The sequence below is a fragment of the Diadema antillarum genome, unplaced genomic scaffold, assembly GCF_040938485.1.
Source record: "Diadema antillarum isolate AM-2024a unplaced genomic scaffold, OU_Dant_1.0 seq00000783_RagTag, whole genome shotgun sequence".
In the NCBI taxonomy this organism is placed as follows: domain Eukaryota; kingdom Metazoa; phylum Echinodermata; class Echinoidea; order Diadematoida; family Diadematidae; genus Diadema; species Diadema antillarum.
The window spans coordinates 1,331,481-1,349,836 of NW_027271671.1; the positions used below are offsets into that span (position 1 = coordinate 1,331,481).

The following is an 18,356-nucleotide window of genomic DNA, read 5'->3' on the forward strand; positions in this document are numbered from 1 at the left end:
ATATATAGATTTTGGTTAAACTTAAAGGAGACTTCAGAACTTATGAATTTGAAGAGATTTCCATCAGGGTTGGTATAATTGATCAACAAAAAAGTCGCCAGACAAAGATTTGTCACCTTTATAGCATGTGGGTTGAGTGAATGCAGCAACAATAGTAGAACACATCAGTGAGAGTTTGAGGAAAATTGGACAATCCGTTCTAAAGTTATGAATTTTTGAAGTTCTGCTCATGCAGTCGAGGCTGGATGAGAAGACTACTATACCTTGTAATGTCACATGTGTACAACGATATAAAGAATGAATAAAGAAAATTCAACATAAATTATTTTCGCTTACAAAAGGATACTCGACTTCTCTTTCAGAAGGCAGGGGGAATAATTTTACCCTTGACATACGTAAGTAGCAAGTCAAAGAAACTATGTGAACTTTATTCAAAAAGTATGGTTTTGTGAAATTCTCATTTCATTTTCCTTAGAATGTGTGCATGTGACATCATACACTGTGGTAGTCTTTTCATCCAGCCGCGACTGTGCAGATACCTTAAAAAATCATAACTTTTGAACGGATTGTACGATTTTTTCCAAGCTTTCTGTGATGTGTCCTACTAATATTGTTGTATTCACTGAATCCACGTGCGCATGAAAGTGGACTTGTCCTTTAAGGACAGATTCTGAAAGAGCAGACTGTAAGCTTTAAAATGATGTATCACACAATTCAAAGGGATTCCCCTAACCTATCTAAATAATAATACCGGTACTGGAAAGAAAGCACACACTCTGGATAAGTATGAACTGAGAAAAGAGGCTGCATTGTCTATTTTAGCGTTTAATCTTTACCAAGCTGTCTCATGTCATTATGTTCATCTTTTCTTCCCCCCTCCAATTTTCATTTGAGTTTGCCATTATTAATTTTTGATGATAAGAACGATGCCACAAGGCATTGTTTCTTAAAAATGCTTCAACTGCTCCTTCAGGTCCAAAATCTACATCAATATATATTATTTTCCTGATCTCCTCAACATTTTCCAAAAATAAAGCATACACCTTTTATGCACTGAGTCCTCCTTTTTGTGGATAATTAAAGGCAAAAACCCAAAATTAGTGCTTGAAAATTATTCTTAAGTGTAAGTTACGGATACAAAGAACCTCTGTAAAAAATGAATCTGTATAATCAATGTTAAGTATTGTTAATAACACAAAATGTGAACAATATTTCTATGATAACATGTTTCCAGACTAAACCGTCCGCATTTATGCTTTAATGAGAAAAATACTGATATCTCTTTATATGTTTGCTTTGATTGCAAAAACTGTATATGGTAGGATGTCTTGTGATACAACTGGGGGGCATTTCATGAAGCGTTTTGTCAGATATTTCGTCTGACAAAATGTTAAAAGCTACTGAAATCCTTGCATCTGATTGGCTGAGAGCATTTTTGTCCGACAAGTTGTCGGACAAAAATGCTTCATGAAATGCCCCCCAGGGGGGCATTTCATGAAGCAGTTTGGTCAGATATTTTTCTGACAAACTGTTACAAACTACAGAAATCCTTGCATCTGATTGGCAGAGAGCAAATTTGTCCGACAACTTGTCGGACAAAATGCTTCATGAAATGCCCCCAGACCTACACATATTATGCATAAAATGTGATATCCTGAACATTTTTTTTTTCAAGTCACTCTCCCAAAAGTGTATAATATAGGACCTTTAAGTTTTTCTTGTGTTTGTTCCTGGCAGATTACTAGTACACAAATGCTCCAATCCATGATGACCTAACGGAAATTAAGGAAATTAAAATGAATATACTGAAAACCAAAACTACAAATACTAATAACTTACTTCATTCTTCTCTCCCCACCCCACCCCACCCCTTCTTTTTGGTTTCTTGATATACTCGTAGATCTAGCTGACTTTGATAATTGTCATTATGTAACATCATCTTCAATTGACAAGGCGATAAAACTTAACAATCATTTCATTATGCTGCTCGACTAATGGGGTTAGTTGAACTATATTGTTTTTAATGTACTATACTTTTTCCTCCTATCAATCACATGTATTTTGGGTGGAATGTATTTTGACATAAAGCATCATAGAATCAACCGCCTTTGGGGTCGGGAATTTTGTCATATCATATTGTGATTTAGATTCTGCTCTATGCCGATTTTGTTTTATTTCTATCAACTTTTTAAACTTCCCCATAGACTTTGTTCACCAGCCAACTACATCCCACCCTCTTTGGATAATGTGAACCAATCAAACATTGCTTTTACTTTTTAATAACATGTCTATACATAGCTATCAGACCAAAAATATTCAAACCGCTTTAAGTCTTTATGAGTGAAATTACAAATATCAATATATTTTTAAAAATATTCAAATTGTCTAAATTCAACTTCATCTATGAAAATAGACTTTTAACCTTTTTAAACATTTGAATAACCCCCACAAGAAATAAGAAACATATAAAGAGGGGAGGTGCGGACTATAAAAATTGCTTACGGGAACCAGGTAATCCCTGCGCTAAACCTATGGAATTCACACAATCTTGGAGGAAACGGGTTAAATTTGTTAGGAAATATGTAGGTCAATACCCAAAACCTTAAGTTCTCAATGGAATATGCAGCTCTTCTACTGGTAAACTAGTAGTTCTGGGAGAAAAAATGAACTGTGACATAGTCCTACACCTGGCTCAGTCATTGCCCAAGATTTAAAGTATCTGAGCCAGAGTCACATGTCACTCTTTGCCATTTCTCTACAGGAGGTAGACAGTACTAAAAAAATCCTTTACCAGAAATTATAGGAAATTATTTAATGAAAAGGTGCTTAAGAAAACTGGACTATTCCAACACACCTCCCTCAGGTCTGCAACACAGACTAACCACCTGTTACCATAGGAAAACCAGTAAAAATGGTGTATTACTGTAAACATGCACACAATATGTCGTATTATGGGTCTGAATTTTAAGACTAGCAACCATGTACATTGCATTGCATTGTACAGAAACCTGGCGAATGCCCTGTGTATAGTCTTTGAATTCAGACACTATTGTTATGTACAAATTAAGGGCATTTTCTCATCTTTTCTGTTAGCGGATTTCTTGGAGCACCCCCTAATTTTGATCCTCATATATATACAAATGTCTGAGGAAAAAATGACACTTTTGTCCGGCGTGTCACGATTATCAGTATATTTGTCACTAAGCCACCCCACTAATAGTGTTGGTTCTATGATGGCAATAGATGCATTGTAGTTATATGGTAGATATCAGGTGCTAACATGGAACATTGTATGGTGACTGTGGTAGATATCTGTGGCAGATTAATGCGTCATTTGTGTTAGCTGTTTTGGTTTATGGTAGATATATGGTAATTATATGAACGAAGTATGATTTATGTATGGTGTTTATGGTGTATGCATAGTGGTTCTATAACTTCTATGGTGGGTAAATGGTGCAACCATACCACCATATGCCTACCATATAACCATCATACACCATATATAAGCACCATACATATATCATACTAGTATCATACATCTACCAAATACTACCATACTTCTACCATATAATCACCACACATAAAACTATCCCAGAAGCACCATACAGCTACCATCATGACCGCCATGATACCTATACACCATACCACCACTCATCTACCACAAAAGTACCATATATCTACCATTTATACACCATATAACCACCATACATACACCATATAGCGACCATACATACCCCATATTACCACCATTACATTTGCATGTTCTACAATGACGACCATACATACACCATCCCTGATACTGTTGTTTAGTGATACTTGCAGACACTCGTCGCAAAAACGTCTTTTATTGGTCATAAACTGGTCAACTGGTCATACGTCGTGTTACGACAAAATTACGACGTCTTTATGACGACTTTCAACGACGAATGAATTGCACAACTAGAATATGCTGTGACGTTTACGTCAGTTATTGACCAATAAATGACCAGTGTTTTTCTCCTGCTTTCATGTCGGGATTAAGACGTCAGTTTTACGTCGCTTTTTGACCAGATCTAGTGCATTCCCGCAACCAGATAAAGACGCTTTATTTCACGTCATTTAACCTAATCTAGACGTGTTATATAAAAGGGTTAAGTTTACTGTATGTACATATTTCACTCTAAATCTTTTACCAAACCTTAGTAAAACTAAAATACGTGTCAAAATGGAGAATTGTTACATGCCATAGCCAGATCTCAACACTAACGGTGGCCCGGGGCCACCAAAAACGCGCGTCGGGCCACCAAAATGTCGGATAATTGCCTTTACTTTTGTAGATGGACAGCGGTAACAATCGGCTCCGTAAGAAGCTAAAATGAATGTCAGATGTTTGCTTTTTATTTTGGAAATGAATAACGGTAATATTCGGCTCCGTATGATACTAAAATAAGTGTTGGATGTTTGATTTTGCGTTCGGAAATGAATAAGGATAACATTCGGCTCCAGAAGATGATGAAATAAATGTGGAATGTTATAGCTCTGACGTTCGGAAATGAATACTAATAACATTCAACTCCGTACGATGAGAAAATAAATGCCGGATGTTTGCATTTTATTTTGGAAATGAATAACGGTAATATTCGGCTCCGTATGATACTAAAAGAAGTGTCGGATGTTTGGTTTTGCGTTCGGAATTGAATAAGGATAACATTCCGCTCCAGAAGATGCTGAAAAAATGTGGAATTTAGCTTTGACGTTCGGAAATGAATACTAATAATATTCAACTCCGTACGATGTGAAAATAAATGCCGGATGTTTGCTTTTACGTTGGAAAGTAAATAACAACAACATTCAGCTCAAGAAGATGCTAAAGTGAGTGTCGAATGATCCCTTTGACGTTCGGAAATGAATAAACATGATATTCAACTCCATATAGATAGGAAAATAAATACCGGATGTTCACGTTCAGGTGAATGATAAGAATAATGTCTCATGTTTGCTTTTATGTTCGAATGTATATAGCAACAACATTCAGCTCCGGATGATGCTAAAATAGATGTCGGATATTAATTTTGCTCTGACGTTCGGAAATGAACAACAATAGTATTCAACTCCATAGATCACTGTGATAGTAAAATAAATACCGGATGTTCACGTTCAGGTTTGAAGTAAATAGCAATAACAGATCAGCTGCGGAAGATGCTAAAATAAATGTCGAATAATCCCTTGCCCTTTGACGTTCGGAAATGAATAACAATGATATTCAACCCCGAATGATGATTAAATAAATGTCAGATGTTTGCTTTTACTTTCGAAAGTAAATAGCAATAACATTCGGCTATATAAGGAAGATGCTAAAATAAATGTCAGATGATTGCTTTTGCGTTCGGAAGTGAATAGCAGTAATATTCTGCTCCATACGATGCTAAAATGAATGTCGGATATTTGCTATTACATTTCGAAATGAATAACAGTAACTTTCAGCTGCGTTTGATGGTAAAATATTTAAAGTCTGATGTCTGCCTTGACGTTCAAAAATGAAAAACAGTAAAATTCGGCTCCGTACAATGTAAATTGTCAGATATAATTCATTTCACTTTCGGAAGTGGACAGCAACAACATTCGGCTCCGTACGATAATAAAACAAATGTTGGATGTTTGCTTTTTTAATTTTAAAATGAACAACGGTAATATTCTGCTCCGTACGATGCTAAAATGAATAACAGATTACTGCTTTCACATTTGGAAATGATTAACGGTATCAATCGGCTCAGTTAGATGCTAAAATAAATCGGGGATGTATGCTTTCACGTTCAGAAATGAATAAGGATAACATTGAGCTCCGTAAGATGCTAAAATGAATGTCAGTTCTTTGCTTTTACATTTGAAAAAAAAAAAACAATTAATAGTAACATTCGGCTCCGTATGGTGTTAAAATACTAGTAAATGTTGGATAATTGCTTTTACAATCAGAAATGAATAACGGTAACTTCCAGCTCTTTATAATGCCAAAACAGATGTCGGATGTTCACAAATGTCTGCAAATGCTCCCACTCTATCGTTTCAAACGTAAGTTTTGACCACCTGAATAGGCATCAACTTTTATGATAATCTATAAGCCTATTTGCTAAATCTTAGAACTCAGAATAACGGTAAGATGATTGAATTTTCTCTTCATTTATTTTAGACATGGGTACATGTACAATGTATCACTTCAGTAATACTTAATATTTCATTTTCTATGTTCAGTAGGACCGATTTAGTATTCATGTTTTTCTTGATTTTTTTTTCGGGCCACCAGATTTTACTTTCGGGCCACCAAAAAATAAAAATTAATGATTTTGGTGGCCCGATCGGGCCACCAAAAATAAAAGTTAGTGTCGAGCCCTGCCATAGCCGTATACCAATACTAAGTAGTCCCCTTCGCTATGCCATCCCCTGGCCGTGCGCGCCAAAAGCAGAGCTCGTACGTTAACCGCCAGCGCGCGCGCGGTATGCGCAGTCGTGCAGTGCCCGCCATTGTTCGAATTGTAACCGTTAGATGTGGCCAACGCAAGCGAAGGACACGTCTCGAAAGATCGGAGATTGAATGCCAAATTTGGAGACTGGAAGTGGAAAGGTGAACTGCATAAAAGCATCTGTTCGCTGAAGAGGCCGGTTTCGTCAAAGAACTAACAATTCCACGTCAAATTCGGTAAGAATTTATTTGATGCCTGTTCTCCATCCACTCGCACTCGGCAAATATTCTTTTTACTCCCACAGTCCCATAGGTAATTTTCTGTGTTGGTGCTTAACTGCGACCAGCAGCCCCATGCATACACTATGCGTATGGGGCTGCTGGTCGCAGTTAGTGCTTAAATTAACCAACATAGATGTGGAGGCAGTTTCTGTCAAAATGAAATCACATCCTGCAGTAATATACAGTGCAACCGCAAGTTTATAAGCCCGCTTACGCAGAAATAATCGACTTAAAAGTGATCAAGATCGGTGTGTTGAATATGCAGATAGACCTACATGTAGCTCGTTAGCTGGGTAGAAGAAAATGCAACCTTATAGGAAACAATATTCTAACTGGAATTGGCTCAGGACTGTGCTTGACAGGATTGTGCTTGTTAGGACTTGCAAGATTCTTCCTAAATTTTGCCGTAATAATCAAGATCTACTGTGGCATTACAAAATACAAAGACGGAACTTGCAACTACATAACGTGTAACTTAACCCGTTGAGGATGAGTCCCGAGTATACTCGTGCAGGTGGGAAATGCGTGTTGTAGCGTCCTCAACGGGTTAAACAGAAATCCAAGTTCAACATAATTAAGGCTTCACCGAAGGTTTATAGTACTGGCAGGATATTATTCATTGTCACAATTAATCTATTGTCGTTGACACTGTCATGTGTCAATGACAATGTTACAATTCTTACAGACAAGGACAAGGTCAGAGCCCACGGCCCATAAAAAATGGAACACGAAACAGTCTAACCCATGCATATTAGTGTGTTACAGCCTGTGAGTATGAGGCTGTGTGTACTCAAGAAGATTGCATGTTCATGTATCAGTTGTCAGTGATAATGATAAATGAGTGACATTGCGATTGCGAAATAAATACATTATCCTGCTACATGTTTTGTCTAAATGAAGCCTTTACATTGTTCATTGTTAAAATCTATTTTAAAAATGAATTCTCTTTAACTTTGTTGTCATGCAAAGTATGTGGTGATGTTTCATGGATAAAAAGGAGGAACTGGAAACATAACACCCTAGAAATGTCGAATGCAAATTTAATACTAATTAAACATAATGCTACTACTATTTATGTGCAGAATACTGTCAAATTTGCATTTGGATTTTGGAAGAGGCCTATTGTCACATTGCTGATTCAAAATGTTTTCGTTAATATAGGTTCTCTATAAGAAATCTTGCAATCTGCATTGATTTATATAATGAAACTTTAGATTAGTACAATTCAACAATTTTGGATTGAACAATGTTAGACACTGCCTTCCAATGTTGATTGAGGCTTTTAAAAAATTTATGGAGAACATGCAACTTTTATAAAAATACAGCACATGAAACAAATTTACTTTTGCTGATGTGGCAATTTAAATGCAGGAAGTGGCTTTTTTTTTCAAAACTCATACTTTCCAGTGAAGTAATGAAATCGTTTTTGTCAATTTGTTTGTTTTAATTTCATATTTAAAGGTATGGCTGCTAGCAGCGAGCATGAAAAGTGCTTGTAGGAATGGAGAGCGACTGGAGGAGCCATGACATGAACTACACTTGTCGGCAACATATGGGAGCTTTCGTACATGTACGTAGGGCAGAACTGATGCGAGACACATGTACCACGCCTGCCCTACCACTCATGTTGAGAAAAGGCACATTGTATGATGGATGATGACCAATGCTCCCTCTGAAGCCCCTGACCCTGAGTCCTGGAGGCTGGACATCATGGCTTGTTTGGGGTTTTGTACATCACAGGTATGATACCACACGAGCACCCATAATTCATCACCCAATTACAATTCCGGGGGCGGGGGGGCAACTGCCATTGCAACGTGGACACCATGCTCGTTTATGAACTTCCAAAATGGACCCTAAATGGTAATGACCCTTCGATTTTTTCCACTGAATGAAGTATTTGTATTCAGATTTTCATGAGTTGTAAAATATATTCCCTGAACACATATCGAGCTATTGAAAAGCAAACCCTTTTTTCAAAATTTCTGTGATTTTGATACCCTTTCCACTGTTCGCGCATGCATTGCCTGACCGTGAAAAAAAAAAACCTTTTACATGTTTTGTTGAATGAGCATGGTGTCCACCTTTCAGTGGCAGTTGCCCCCCCCCCCCCCCGCAAATTTGCATTTGATTTGACCATCAAGAGGCAAATAAGTGCACTTATGACTCTGTATTTTGCAATATGTTAGGATTCACATCATTTTCAGTGAAAGAGCATTTGAGTTCAATTAATATTCAACAAAAATATGTGCAGAATAGATTAATTCATTTTTTTTTTTTGTCATACATGATGTACAATGTATTCATATGATGGAAATGTGTTATGTGAAGCTTGCTTTCAACTTGCTTGATTTTCCCCACTTTTATACTCCAAAAAGTGTGCCTATAATTTGATTTAAAGAGACTGTAGATATGAATTTTAGACTGATATTTGTAATAGAAAATGTATTGTTTTCTGTAACTTGCTTTTTATTGCTTAATGAATACATGGATCTTTGAATCGTTAGGTTTTTTTTTATTGAATAGAAAGGGAAAAATATAAGCCTCTAAAGCTTAATTCATCTTCCAATATTTCTTGGAAAATGATCCATAGCCCATGAATTACCTCCCATTGCTCACAAGAAATATTGGTAGATGAATGGCACTTGTGTACTGTCTTGTGTGGTTTCAGTCACAATTTGGATCACCTTTTTCACTTTTATCTCTGGCACAGAAAATCATGAAATAGCCACCAGGAGGTGTCAAAAGGCAACAGATTAGGTGTGGATTCCATGTTGGAGGCAACCATCAGCAATAGAAGAATCAGGTGATTATCACATTACTGATTCTAAAGCACAAAGATAGTTTGGGTAAATCTGAAAATTTTTCACAAATATTTTTTTTAAACAAAAATTCGAGTATTTCATCCTGATTATGAATGCAAGGCATCAAGGAGTAATGGTTTACTCTGAATCTCTTCTATTTATTTTTGTATAATTTATATAATTTATTTGAATTATTTTTTTGGATTGTTCGGAGGGCCTCCGATCAAATCTATACACCTTATCAATGCACTTTGCAAGATGTATTTTTTATCAAATTGTTAATCTTACTTCGGTTCAAAGTGTGAAAGTTGTTCAGAAATACTTAGGATTGTGTCTGATCAACTGTAGAGCAAGTTATATTTTTAAAAGTTTTCTTTACCAAAACTATCTTTGTGCTTTAAATATTGGATTTGTTTGCGACAATAATCATTTATTTTCTACATCACAACAGTGGTTATATAACATGGTGACCAACCAGAAAGATGGAAAACACTACTCTAACCTCGCACATGTGACAATGCTGAGATGGACCAGCGTTATTTTTTAAATAACCATGGGAATTATCATACAGCTCCGTTATGTTTTTTTTATAAAAACAATTCAAAGTAACAGCTTTTTATAGTACTTGAAAACTGATTCAAATAAATTTGACATGAATTGGTTGCTAGCTGTCATAAGAATGATTGCTTAAAAGTCAGTACAGTGTATAATGTGATGAATTGCACATCCACACCTACACACTAACAAGAAATCTTGAAATCAATTTAAAAAACTTAGTCTTTTAAAGACCAGTCTTCACTGCCTGAGTTCTACTTGAATTTCCTCTCCTTGCAAAGTCAGATCATTATGAAGAGTATAAGCCAATGAAAACATATACTTTTGTGTGAAGTTTGTAGTAACTGGAGAGTACCAAGTCATCCATTTGGATGATCAGTTTGTCCTACCTTGATAGGATCAAATTCATTAACTGCATAATGGCATTTGAGGAATATTAAGAAAAAAAAAATCCACCTTACTTTGAGAATTTTCCTTGCCTGATTTGAGCAATCAGTTTTTGCCTTTGCTCCACAACACTTGCCCGACTTTGACTTGCCCAGGGCAAGCGGGCACATGCTTACCTAGCACCTTGCCCTAGAAAATTAGCAATGATGGGTAAGAAGTGTAATGAATATGTTAACTTAGATGAGCATTAATTTTGTGACTCATGTTAAATTGACCCAAAACTCTTGTGTTGATACTCAGTATATGGCTAAGATGTAATTTATAGTAGCAAAAAGAAGTTTCACCAGTATTTCAAATCTTCATTTCACATCCCTTCTTTTCCCAGCACTCTAAGTCCAGCAACCAGCTGTGGCATCCAACATGACTGGTCATTTCAGGATCCAGAGCAAGCCCTGTAACAAAATTCGCAAGTAGCAAGCTAGCTTTACTCAGCACACCTGTACTAGCTGTATCTTGTCTCCAGGAAGCACCCAATGGAAATTACTACGTCAGTGTGGAATAAACAATTTTGCAAAAAGGCTGGAACACCCACAACCTATTGTAGTTAGCACGTCTACTTTGTGTGTGGTTTCCCAATAGGGAGTTTAAGATTTCAGTGAACATGCACTAGTGACGGAGTCGAGATCATGTCTGCCTGCAACAAAAGGGCTACTGCGCATGTGCCTCGCTCTCAACAGTACGTCAATGTGTTCACTACCCATACTTAGAACTCCTAACCTGCCAATTTCACGTCATCTCAGACGGGTGAACGTCGTCCACTGCACCATGTAAACGTAGCCTTAAATGACGCCATCGGTTCATGTCGACTATGTCAAGGTGCAATCTTAACTCCCTAATATACAGTCAGTGAAATGCGGACTTCTACGCCTGTCATATGGCTCTTACACGCCACATCGCAGCAGGTATACAACCAACACAGAGCAGTTGAGACTGCACTTCTGTGCTCTTGCTTGCAGCAGCTCAGCCACTGCCCCGGCGAATTGCCAATGTTACAGTGTGAAAATGCGGACATCTACAGATTGTCAATCGTATGATAAGCTTTTTATGAGAGGCTTTCAAAATGTTTGATACACGTGGATATTTTATCAAGCAAAAAATTGGAAGTTTGTATCAGAGCTTTGGAAGGTGAAATAGTAACAGACTATATCAGCAATGTGGCCAATAACATGAATTCTATGCTCAGTCTTGTGGAGAACGGCCATTTCATGTTCTGAAATTGTGGGTAATTACCCCCCTTCAGTGACATTGGGGGCAAGGGGGGTATACAGTTTTTAAAATTATATTTTATTATTGTCTAAAGTAAGCATGGCTAGATTTTCCCTTATCATTTTTAAAAAGCAGAAAATTCTGTAAAAACAAAGGAAAATAGGAAATGTGCAAAATTTTTATGAATTTGTGTCATGGATATCAATTACATCATTTGGAAGATTTTTTTTTGTACAGAAAACCTAAAGGAGTTCTATTTTTCATTGATTTTAGATGAAATTCCAACTTTCCCTAAAATTCATTCGAAATTTGCATATTGAAATCCAAATGTTGAAAATACTGGTCTTTTTTTTGGAGGGGGGTGGTTAAATTATTCTACTCAGTATGTGTGAATTTTCAGGTCTTTCAGTTGATTCTAGTAAGCAATATACTAGTTAGACCTTCAATACGTGTGCTTGGAAAGTGCTATGTTAACAGCAAAGTGTATTTTTAAAAATGTTTTCCTTTTTTCAAGATATAGAATGTATGTGTTTTTCTTGTGTTCATGATTGAATTATGTAAATACGTTTCTAATCAACTTGTGTGTATTTAATTTTTTGATGCAGTATTGTAGTCTTTGTCTTGTGTTAGTGATTGAGTGTTAGTTTATGAGGTGGTTTTGACAGGTGTAGTTGTAAGACAAGTATGGGCATTACACTGAGTACAGTACTACTGTAAATTATACATTGATATACTGTAACCATAGAACAATCTGTCTTTTTGATGCATTAATGCTGTCCTACTCATTTTACATGATAAATAGAATTTAAAATAAAACAATTATTGACACCGTAATGATATCACACAGACATCTTTGTGAACATTTATACATTCTAAAATGTTTTCAGAGTATTACGACTTATTTTGACCAGTAACACATCTTAATGTAGTCTTTTCATGACCAGTAACATGTCCAAAATATGCCGTAAAGACGTCTTGTCATGACTTGTAACAGGTCTTAAATACGTCTTAATGACGTCTTTTCATGCCCATTTAAATGTGTGAATTACGTTTTAAACATGTCATACAATGTATTATGGTCAGTAACTGGTCTTAACTCTTTATGTGCCACGTTCGCACGTCCGACTCAGTCGACGGCGTGCCAACTTCGCATATTCTGCTCAACAAACAAAGCCGCCAAAACCGATCGATAAATCGGCTAATCATTGCTAATCCCGCGGCACAATGAAAGCGTTTCTCGTGCTTTTGTTCCTCTCATATACGGCTTGCATTCTATGTGGTGATTGACTATCAAGCGGTGTTCCCAACTAGATTTGCTCATACATTCTAAGTTTCTGTCACGGTTTCATGTGCAAAGGTCATGCCTTTACAATAATGTAGCAAGTGGTCATTCAAAAAAAAAACTGAAACCAGATTCGTCATACAATTTATATCTAGACAAATCTTGGCATTCCTCTTTAACTTTGCCTGCTATTATGCCCATCTTAACAGAAATTTGTAGAAGTTTTACAAATTGGAAAAATAGAATTCTTTCTCAAAGCATGACTGCCTTCCTGTCTCACAATAACGTGGCACACAGGGGGTTTCCACCGTGGCACATAAAGAGTTAAAGACGCCTTGTCATGACCAGTGACAGCTAAGAATTACGTCTTTAAGACGTCATATTATGGTCAGTTACTGGTCTTAATAACGTCTCAAATGTCATTTCATGACCAGTAAGACATCGTAATGACGTAAAAATATGACGTCATCACGACGTCTCGCGTTGGTGCAAGTTTTCGTCTTATTTGCGCCATTATATGACGTCTTTAAGACAACTTACTGGTCAGGAAAAGACGTCTTTAAGACGTTTTTAAGATGTGTCTCTGCTATTAGGGATATAACCACCATGCACCATATAACCACTATACATCTACCACAAAATCACCATGCTTTTACCACACAGTGCTTCTATGGTAGATGTATGATGGCTACAACTATATGATAGATATATGGTGGTTATATGGTAGATGTATGGCTGTTATATGGTGCTTTTCGGGATATGGTGGTTATATGGTACATGTATGATACCGCCATGATAGATTTGTGGTGGGTATATGGTGCTTCTGAGGTAAATGTATGGTGGCTATATGATAGATATATGGTGGTTATATGGTAGATGTATGGCTGTTATATGGTGCTTTTCGGTATGTGTATGGTGGTTATATGGTACATGATACCGCTACGGTAGATTTATGGTGGGTGTATGGTGCTTCTTGGTATATGTATGGTGGTAATATGGTACATGTATGATACCGCTATGGTATATATATGGTTCTCCTATGGTAGATGTATGATGTTTTTGTGGTAGATTTATGGTGGGTATATGGTGCTTCTGTGGTAGCTATATGGTAGATATATGGTGCTTTGCTGGATGGTGTATGGTGGTTGTATGGTATATACGTGGTGCTTCTGTGGTAGCTGTATGGTGGTTATATGGTGCTTTGCTGGATGGTGTATGGTGGTTGTATGGTAAATATATGGTGCTTCTATGGTTGCTGTATGGTGGTTATATGGTAGGTATCTGGTGCTTCGGTGGTAGGTGTATGGTGGTTATATGGTAGGTACATGGTCTACTGTGGTAGTTATATGGTAGGTATGTGGTGCTTTGCTGGATGGTGTATGGTGGTTGTATGGTAACTATATGGTGCTTCTGTGGTAGCTGTATGGTGGTTATATGGTAGGTATATGGTGCTTTGCTGGTTGGTGTATGGTGGTTATATGGTAGGTATCTGGTGCTTTGGTGGTAGGTGTATGGTGGTTATATGGTAGGTACATGGTGCTACTGTGGTAGTTATATGGTGCTTTGCTGGATTGTGTATGGTGGTTGTATGGTAACTATATGGTGCTTCTGTGGTAGCTATATGATGATATATGGTGCTTCTGTGGTAGCTGTATGGTGGTTATATGGTAGGTATATGGTGCTTCTATGGTTGCTGTATGGTGGTTATATGGTAGGTATCTGGTGCTTCGGTGGTAGGTGTATGGTGGTTATATGGTAGGTGTATGGTGGTTTTATGGTAGGTACATGGTGCTACTGTGGTAGTTATATGGTAGGTATATGGTGCTTTGCTGGATTGTGTATGGTGGTTGTATGGTAACTATATGGTGCTTCTGTGGTAGCTATATGATGGTATATGGTGCTTCTGTGGTAGCTGTATGGTGGTTATATGGTAGGTATATGGTGCTTCTATGGTTGCTGTATGGTGGTTATATGGTAGGTATCTGGTGCTTCGGTGGTAGGTGTATGGTGGTTATATGGTAGGTACATGGTGCTACTGTGGTAGTTATATGGTAGGTATATGGTGCTTTGCTGGATGGTGTATGGTAGTTGTATGGTAACTATATGGTGCTTGTGTGGTAGCTATATGATGGTATATAGTGCTTTGGTGGTGGTGTATGGTGGTAATATGGTAACTGTATGGTATTTTTTATGGTAGATGTGTGGTATTTTTTATGGTAGATGTATGGTAGCATAAATTTGCATAAATTTGTCCCAAAAATGTAAATGAGATGTATGGTATTTGTATGGTATATGTATGGTATATGGATGGTACATGTGTTATGGTATGTGTATGGTATATGTATGGTACATGTGTATGGTGTATGTATGGTATCTGGTATTTGTATGGTATTTGTGCTATGGTATTTGTGATGTATTCATATGGTATTTGAATGGTATAAGTCTATGATACCATACAATACCATAGTATGGTATGGTACCATACATTGTATGGTATTTTTATGGTATACCATAGCAATTTTTTTTGTAAGGGACATAAGCATTAGATAGAGGTTAAAATTGTAAAACTATGTTAACACTGCTGATTGCAGATAGGAATTGGAGTTGGGTAGCAGCAATTATGTGAGATCGTGTCAGGGTGGGGTTGTCTGGTATAATTAATTGTTTAGAAAATATCTGGAACAGTCTCATGCATATACCTGGAGGGGCATTGTACAACTGCAGTAAGGCTAGAACAGTTTCAGGAAAATTAGGAGAGAAGAAAAACATTCCAAATATTATATCAGTGTTGCTTTAAGTAAGTGGAAAAAGATGGAGTGACATGCAAAATTTCTTTCATAAAAACAAAAATCATTTCTAATCATGAAGATTAACCTATCAATTCAAAACTGGAAATAAAATATAATTTATAGGAGAAGGAAGTCACCTATGGAGAAGTCATGCTTAAAGAACAAAATGAAAGAGGAGCTATAGAGGAATTAGAATTTGAACAAAGTCAGACAAATGTAATAAAGTTATGGTTGCATTATAAGGGATGGCTAGTAACTGATCAGTGGGAATCAGTGGGAAAGCTGAGGGATGATTGTTCCAATCCTTGTGGGATTCATTTAAGGGTACATTACATATCTATTGTTGTGTGAAAATTATTTGCTTCAGAATGGTCTCATATTCAAGTAATGTGCAGTTTAATGTTTCCAGGTTAGCATGCCTGTACAGTGACGGGGCATTCAGTTAACAATTAAACTGTGCATATCTTGATTATGAGACCATTCTGAAGCAAATAATTTTCAAACAACAATAGATATATAATGTACTCTTAAATGAATCCCACAAGGATTGGAACAATCATTCCCCAGCATTCCCACTGATTCCCACTGATCAGTTACTAGCCATCCCCTTTAACATCAATAAATCATCCAATGTGAGCCAAGTTTCACAAATAACAAATCTTATCATCACAGGAAAATGCCTCAATGATTTTGTTGCATATTAATAACTGATATGTTCTTTCACACCATTCACAGCCAAGGCACTGGAATCTGAAAATTATTGAATTCAGTTTGCAAGGTCTTTACTTTAGCACAAAGAGAGTAAGGAGAGCTGCACGAATACCGTAATGACAAGAAGAACAAAACTGGTATTTTAGCTCACTCTTTGATGATTTAGCAACTTTCAAAGAGTTAATCATGATTTCTTCTCTCTTTTCTTTTTTTTTGCCATTTGTCTGATTTTCCTGACATTTTCATTATCATCTGAAGAGTTCATTTCCCTAAGAAGACTTAACACAGATGAGACAGTTAATTCTCAAACATGAGTTGAAATATTTCAGAATAAGTAGTCACATGCCGGACAAAACACACATGAATCAATGTCATTTTAAATTTAGTAAGAAGATGTGACTGAAATTACTGTAATGAAAGAAAAACTGCACACATGAGAACTGTTACACTTAATATTACATTCATTCTGTGTCTTTCTTAGAAGTGGTACAGTGCTATTTGTCATCACACACTACACCTATGATATAACCAAACTTTACTTTGGTGATATCCTCAAATTTCTGTTCATGTTTGTTATTTTTCCTCCCTTCACAAGGGTGTGTGGCCTTGTCTCTGACACACTGAGAATGTGTGACCATTTGGAATTTGAGATGCATTGTACACGCAATCAGAGTTTTATTCCTGGGCATGACTGAACATACATGGTTTCATAATCAAATTCAAATCCAAATCATTTGATTAATCAGTATGTACAGAGACTACGGACACTTGTTAAAAAATAAGACCGGAAGTCAACTGCGTAAAGAAAAACAACATTAAAAGATGCCTTACCTTTGTCACAGTTGCTCCAGATCTTGTGACGCTGCTGCTCATAGTGGTGGTTGAGCCAGGAAAGCAAGATGCGTTCTGCTACAGAGTAGATGTTACTGCAAAGTGGATCTGGATTGATAGAGGGCAGGCTGACGCCCCCGGGGCATGGCAGGCCACGGAACTGACGTGGCGTAATGCGGGCCAGAACAAGTACCTGAGAATGTTACCACAATAGCATAATTCTAGATTGAAGCAATATTATAATGCACATTCTCCATTATTTCATTTTTATAAAATGGGTTCAAGAATGTAGCCAATAGGAAGCGCTGAAATGAGACACACCTCCTTCCTTTACTTCAGTACAATTGCACTGCCTGTAATCCTATGGTAGATTGCCGATCGTCTGTGCGCGCGGTGGCTCCTTTGATGAATTGCATGCATACGCGTACGCGCTGTCAATCCTGTAAACAACTTCTAGTTCGGGCTGCCGGCCGGCCGGCCTGTCTTCCCTTGTGCATAACATACATGTATGTGGCGTACGTACGTATACTGTACTATACGTACACTTTGTACATTACAGTAGACCAAGCGTTATGGGACTGGACGCGTACATGGAGTCACTTTGAAGAGCAAATCCAACGATTTAGCAGGTTAATTCTCACGCCGTTTTCAGAGTATGTTGTCTAGTAGGCCTATATGAGGAGTCTATATCAAGTCTTTAAGGTAAAGGGTGCATATTCTATGTAAAATAAGTAAGTTTTCATGCGGGTGTCCGGAAACCCAACCCCCCATTATACTTATACTGTATGTGCGGGACTTCCGCGAGTGCGACGTGCGTAAAAGTTTGGGACGAACATCTTCGGACGTCTTGACCCACAAAGGTACGTGAAAAACGCTGAAAAATGATGTTAGTTTTCGAATTTTCGACCCATTTTATAAAACAAATGATGCACAGGATTATTTCGTGGCGTTAGTGTAGGCGTAGTGCACTCGAGGGTATTTACAATTGTGAAACATGCACGAGGCGAAGCCGA

General features: G+C 37.2%; 1 protein-coding gene across 1 annotated transcript in view; it reads right to left on the minus strand.

The window, feature by feature from the left end:
• Positions 1 to 18,356, minus strand: part of LOC139739147 (cilia- and flagella-associated protein 47-like) — a 105,770-nt gene that overhangs the window by 23,376 nt on the left and 64,038 nt on the right. Inside the window, exons 28-29 of the mRNA XM_071649764.1 lie at positions 17,344 to 17,536; positions 15,712 to 15,741 (exon numbers count right to left, since the gene is read on the minus strand). Coding sequence (XP_071505865.1) covers positions 15,712 to 15,741; positions 17,344 to 17,536 — 223 coding nt within the window. The remainder of the gene's footprint in view (positions 1 to 15,711; positions 15,742 to 17,343; positions 17,537 to 18,356) is intronic.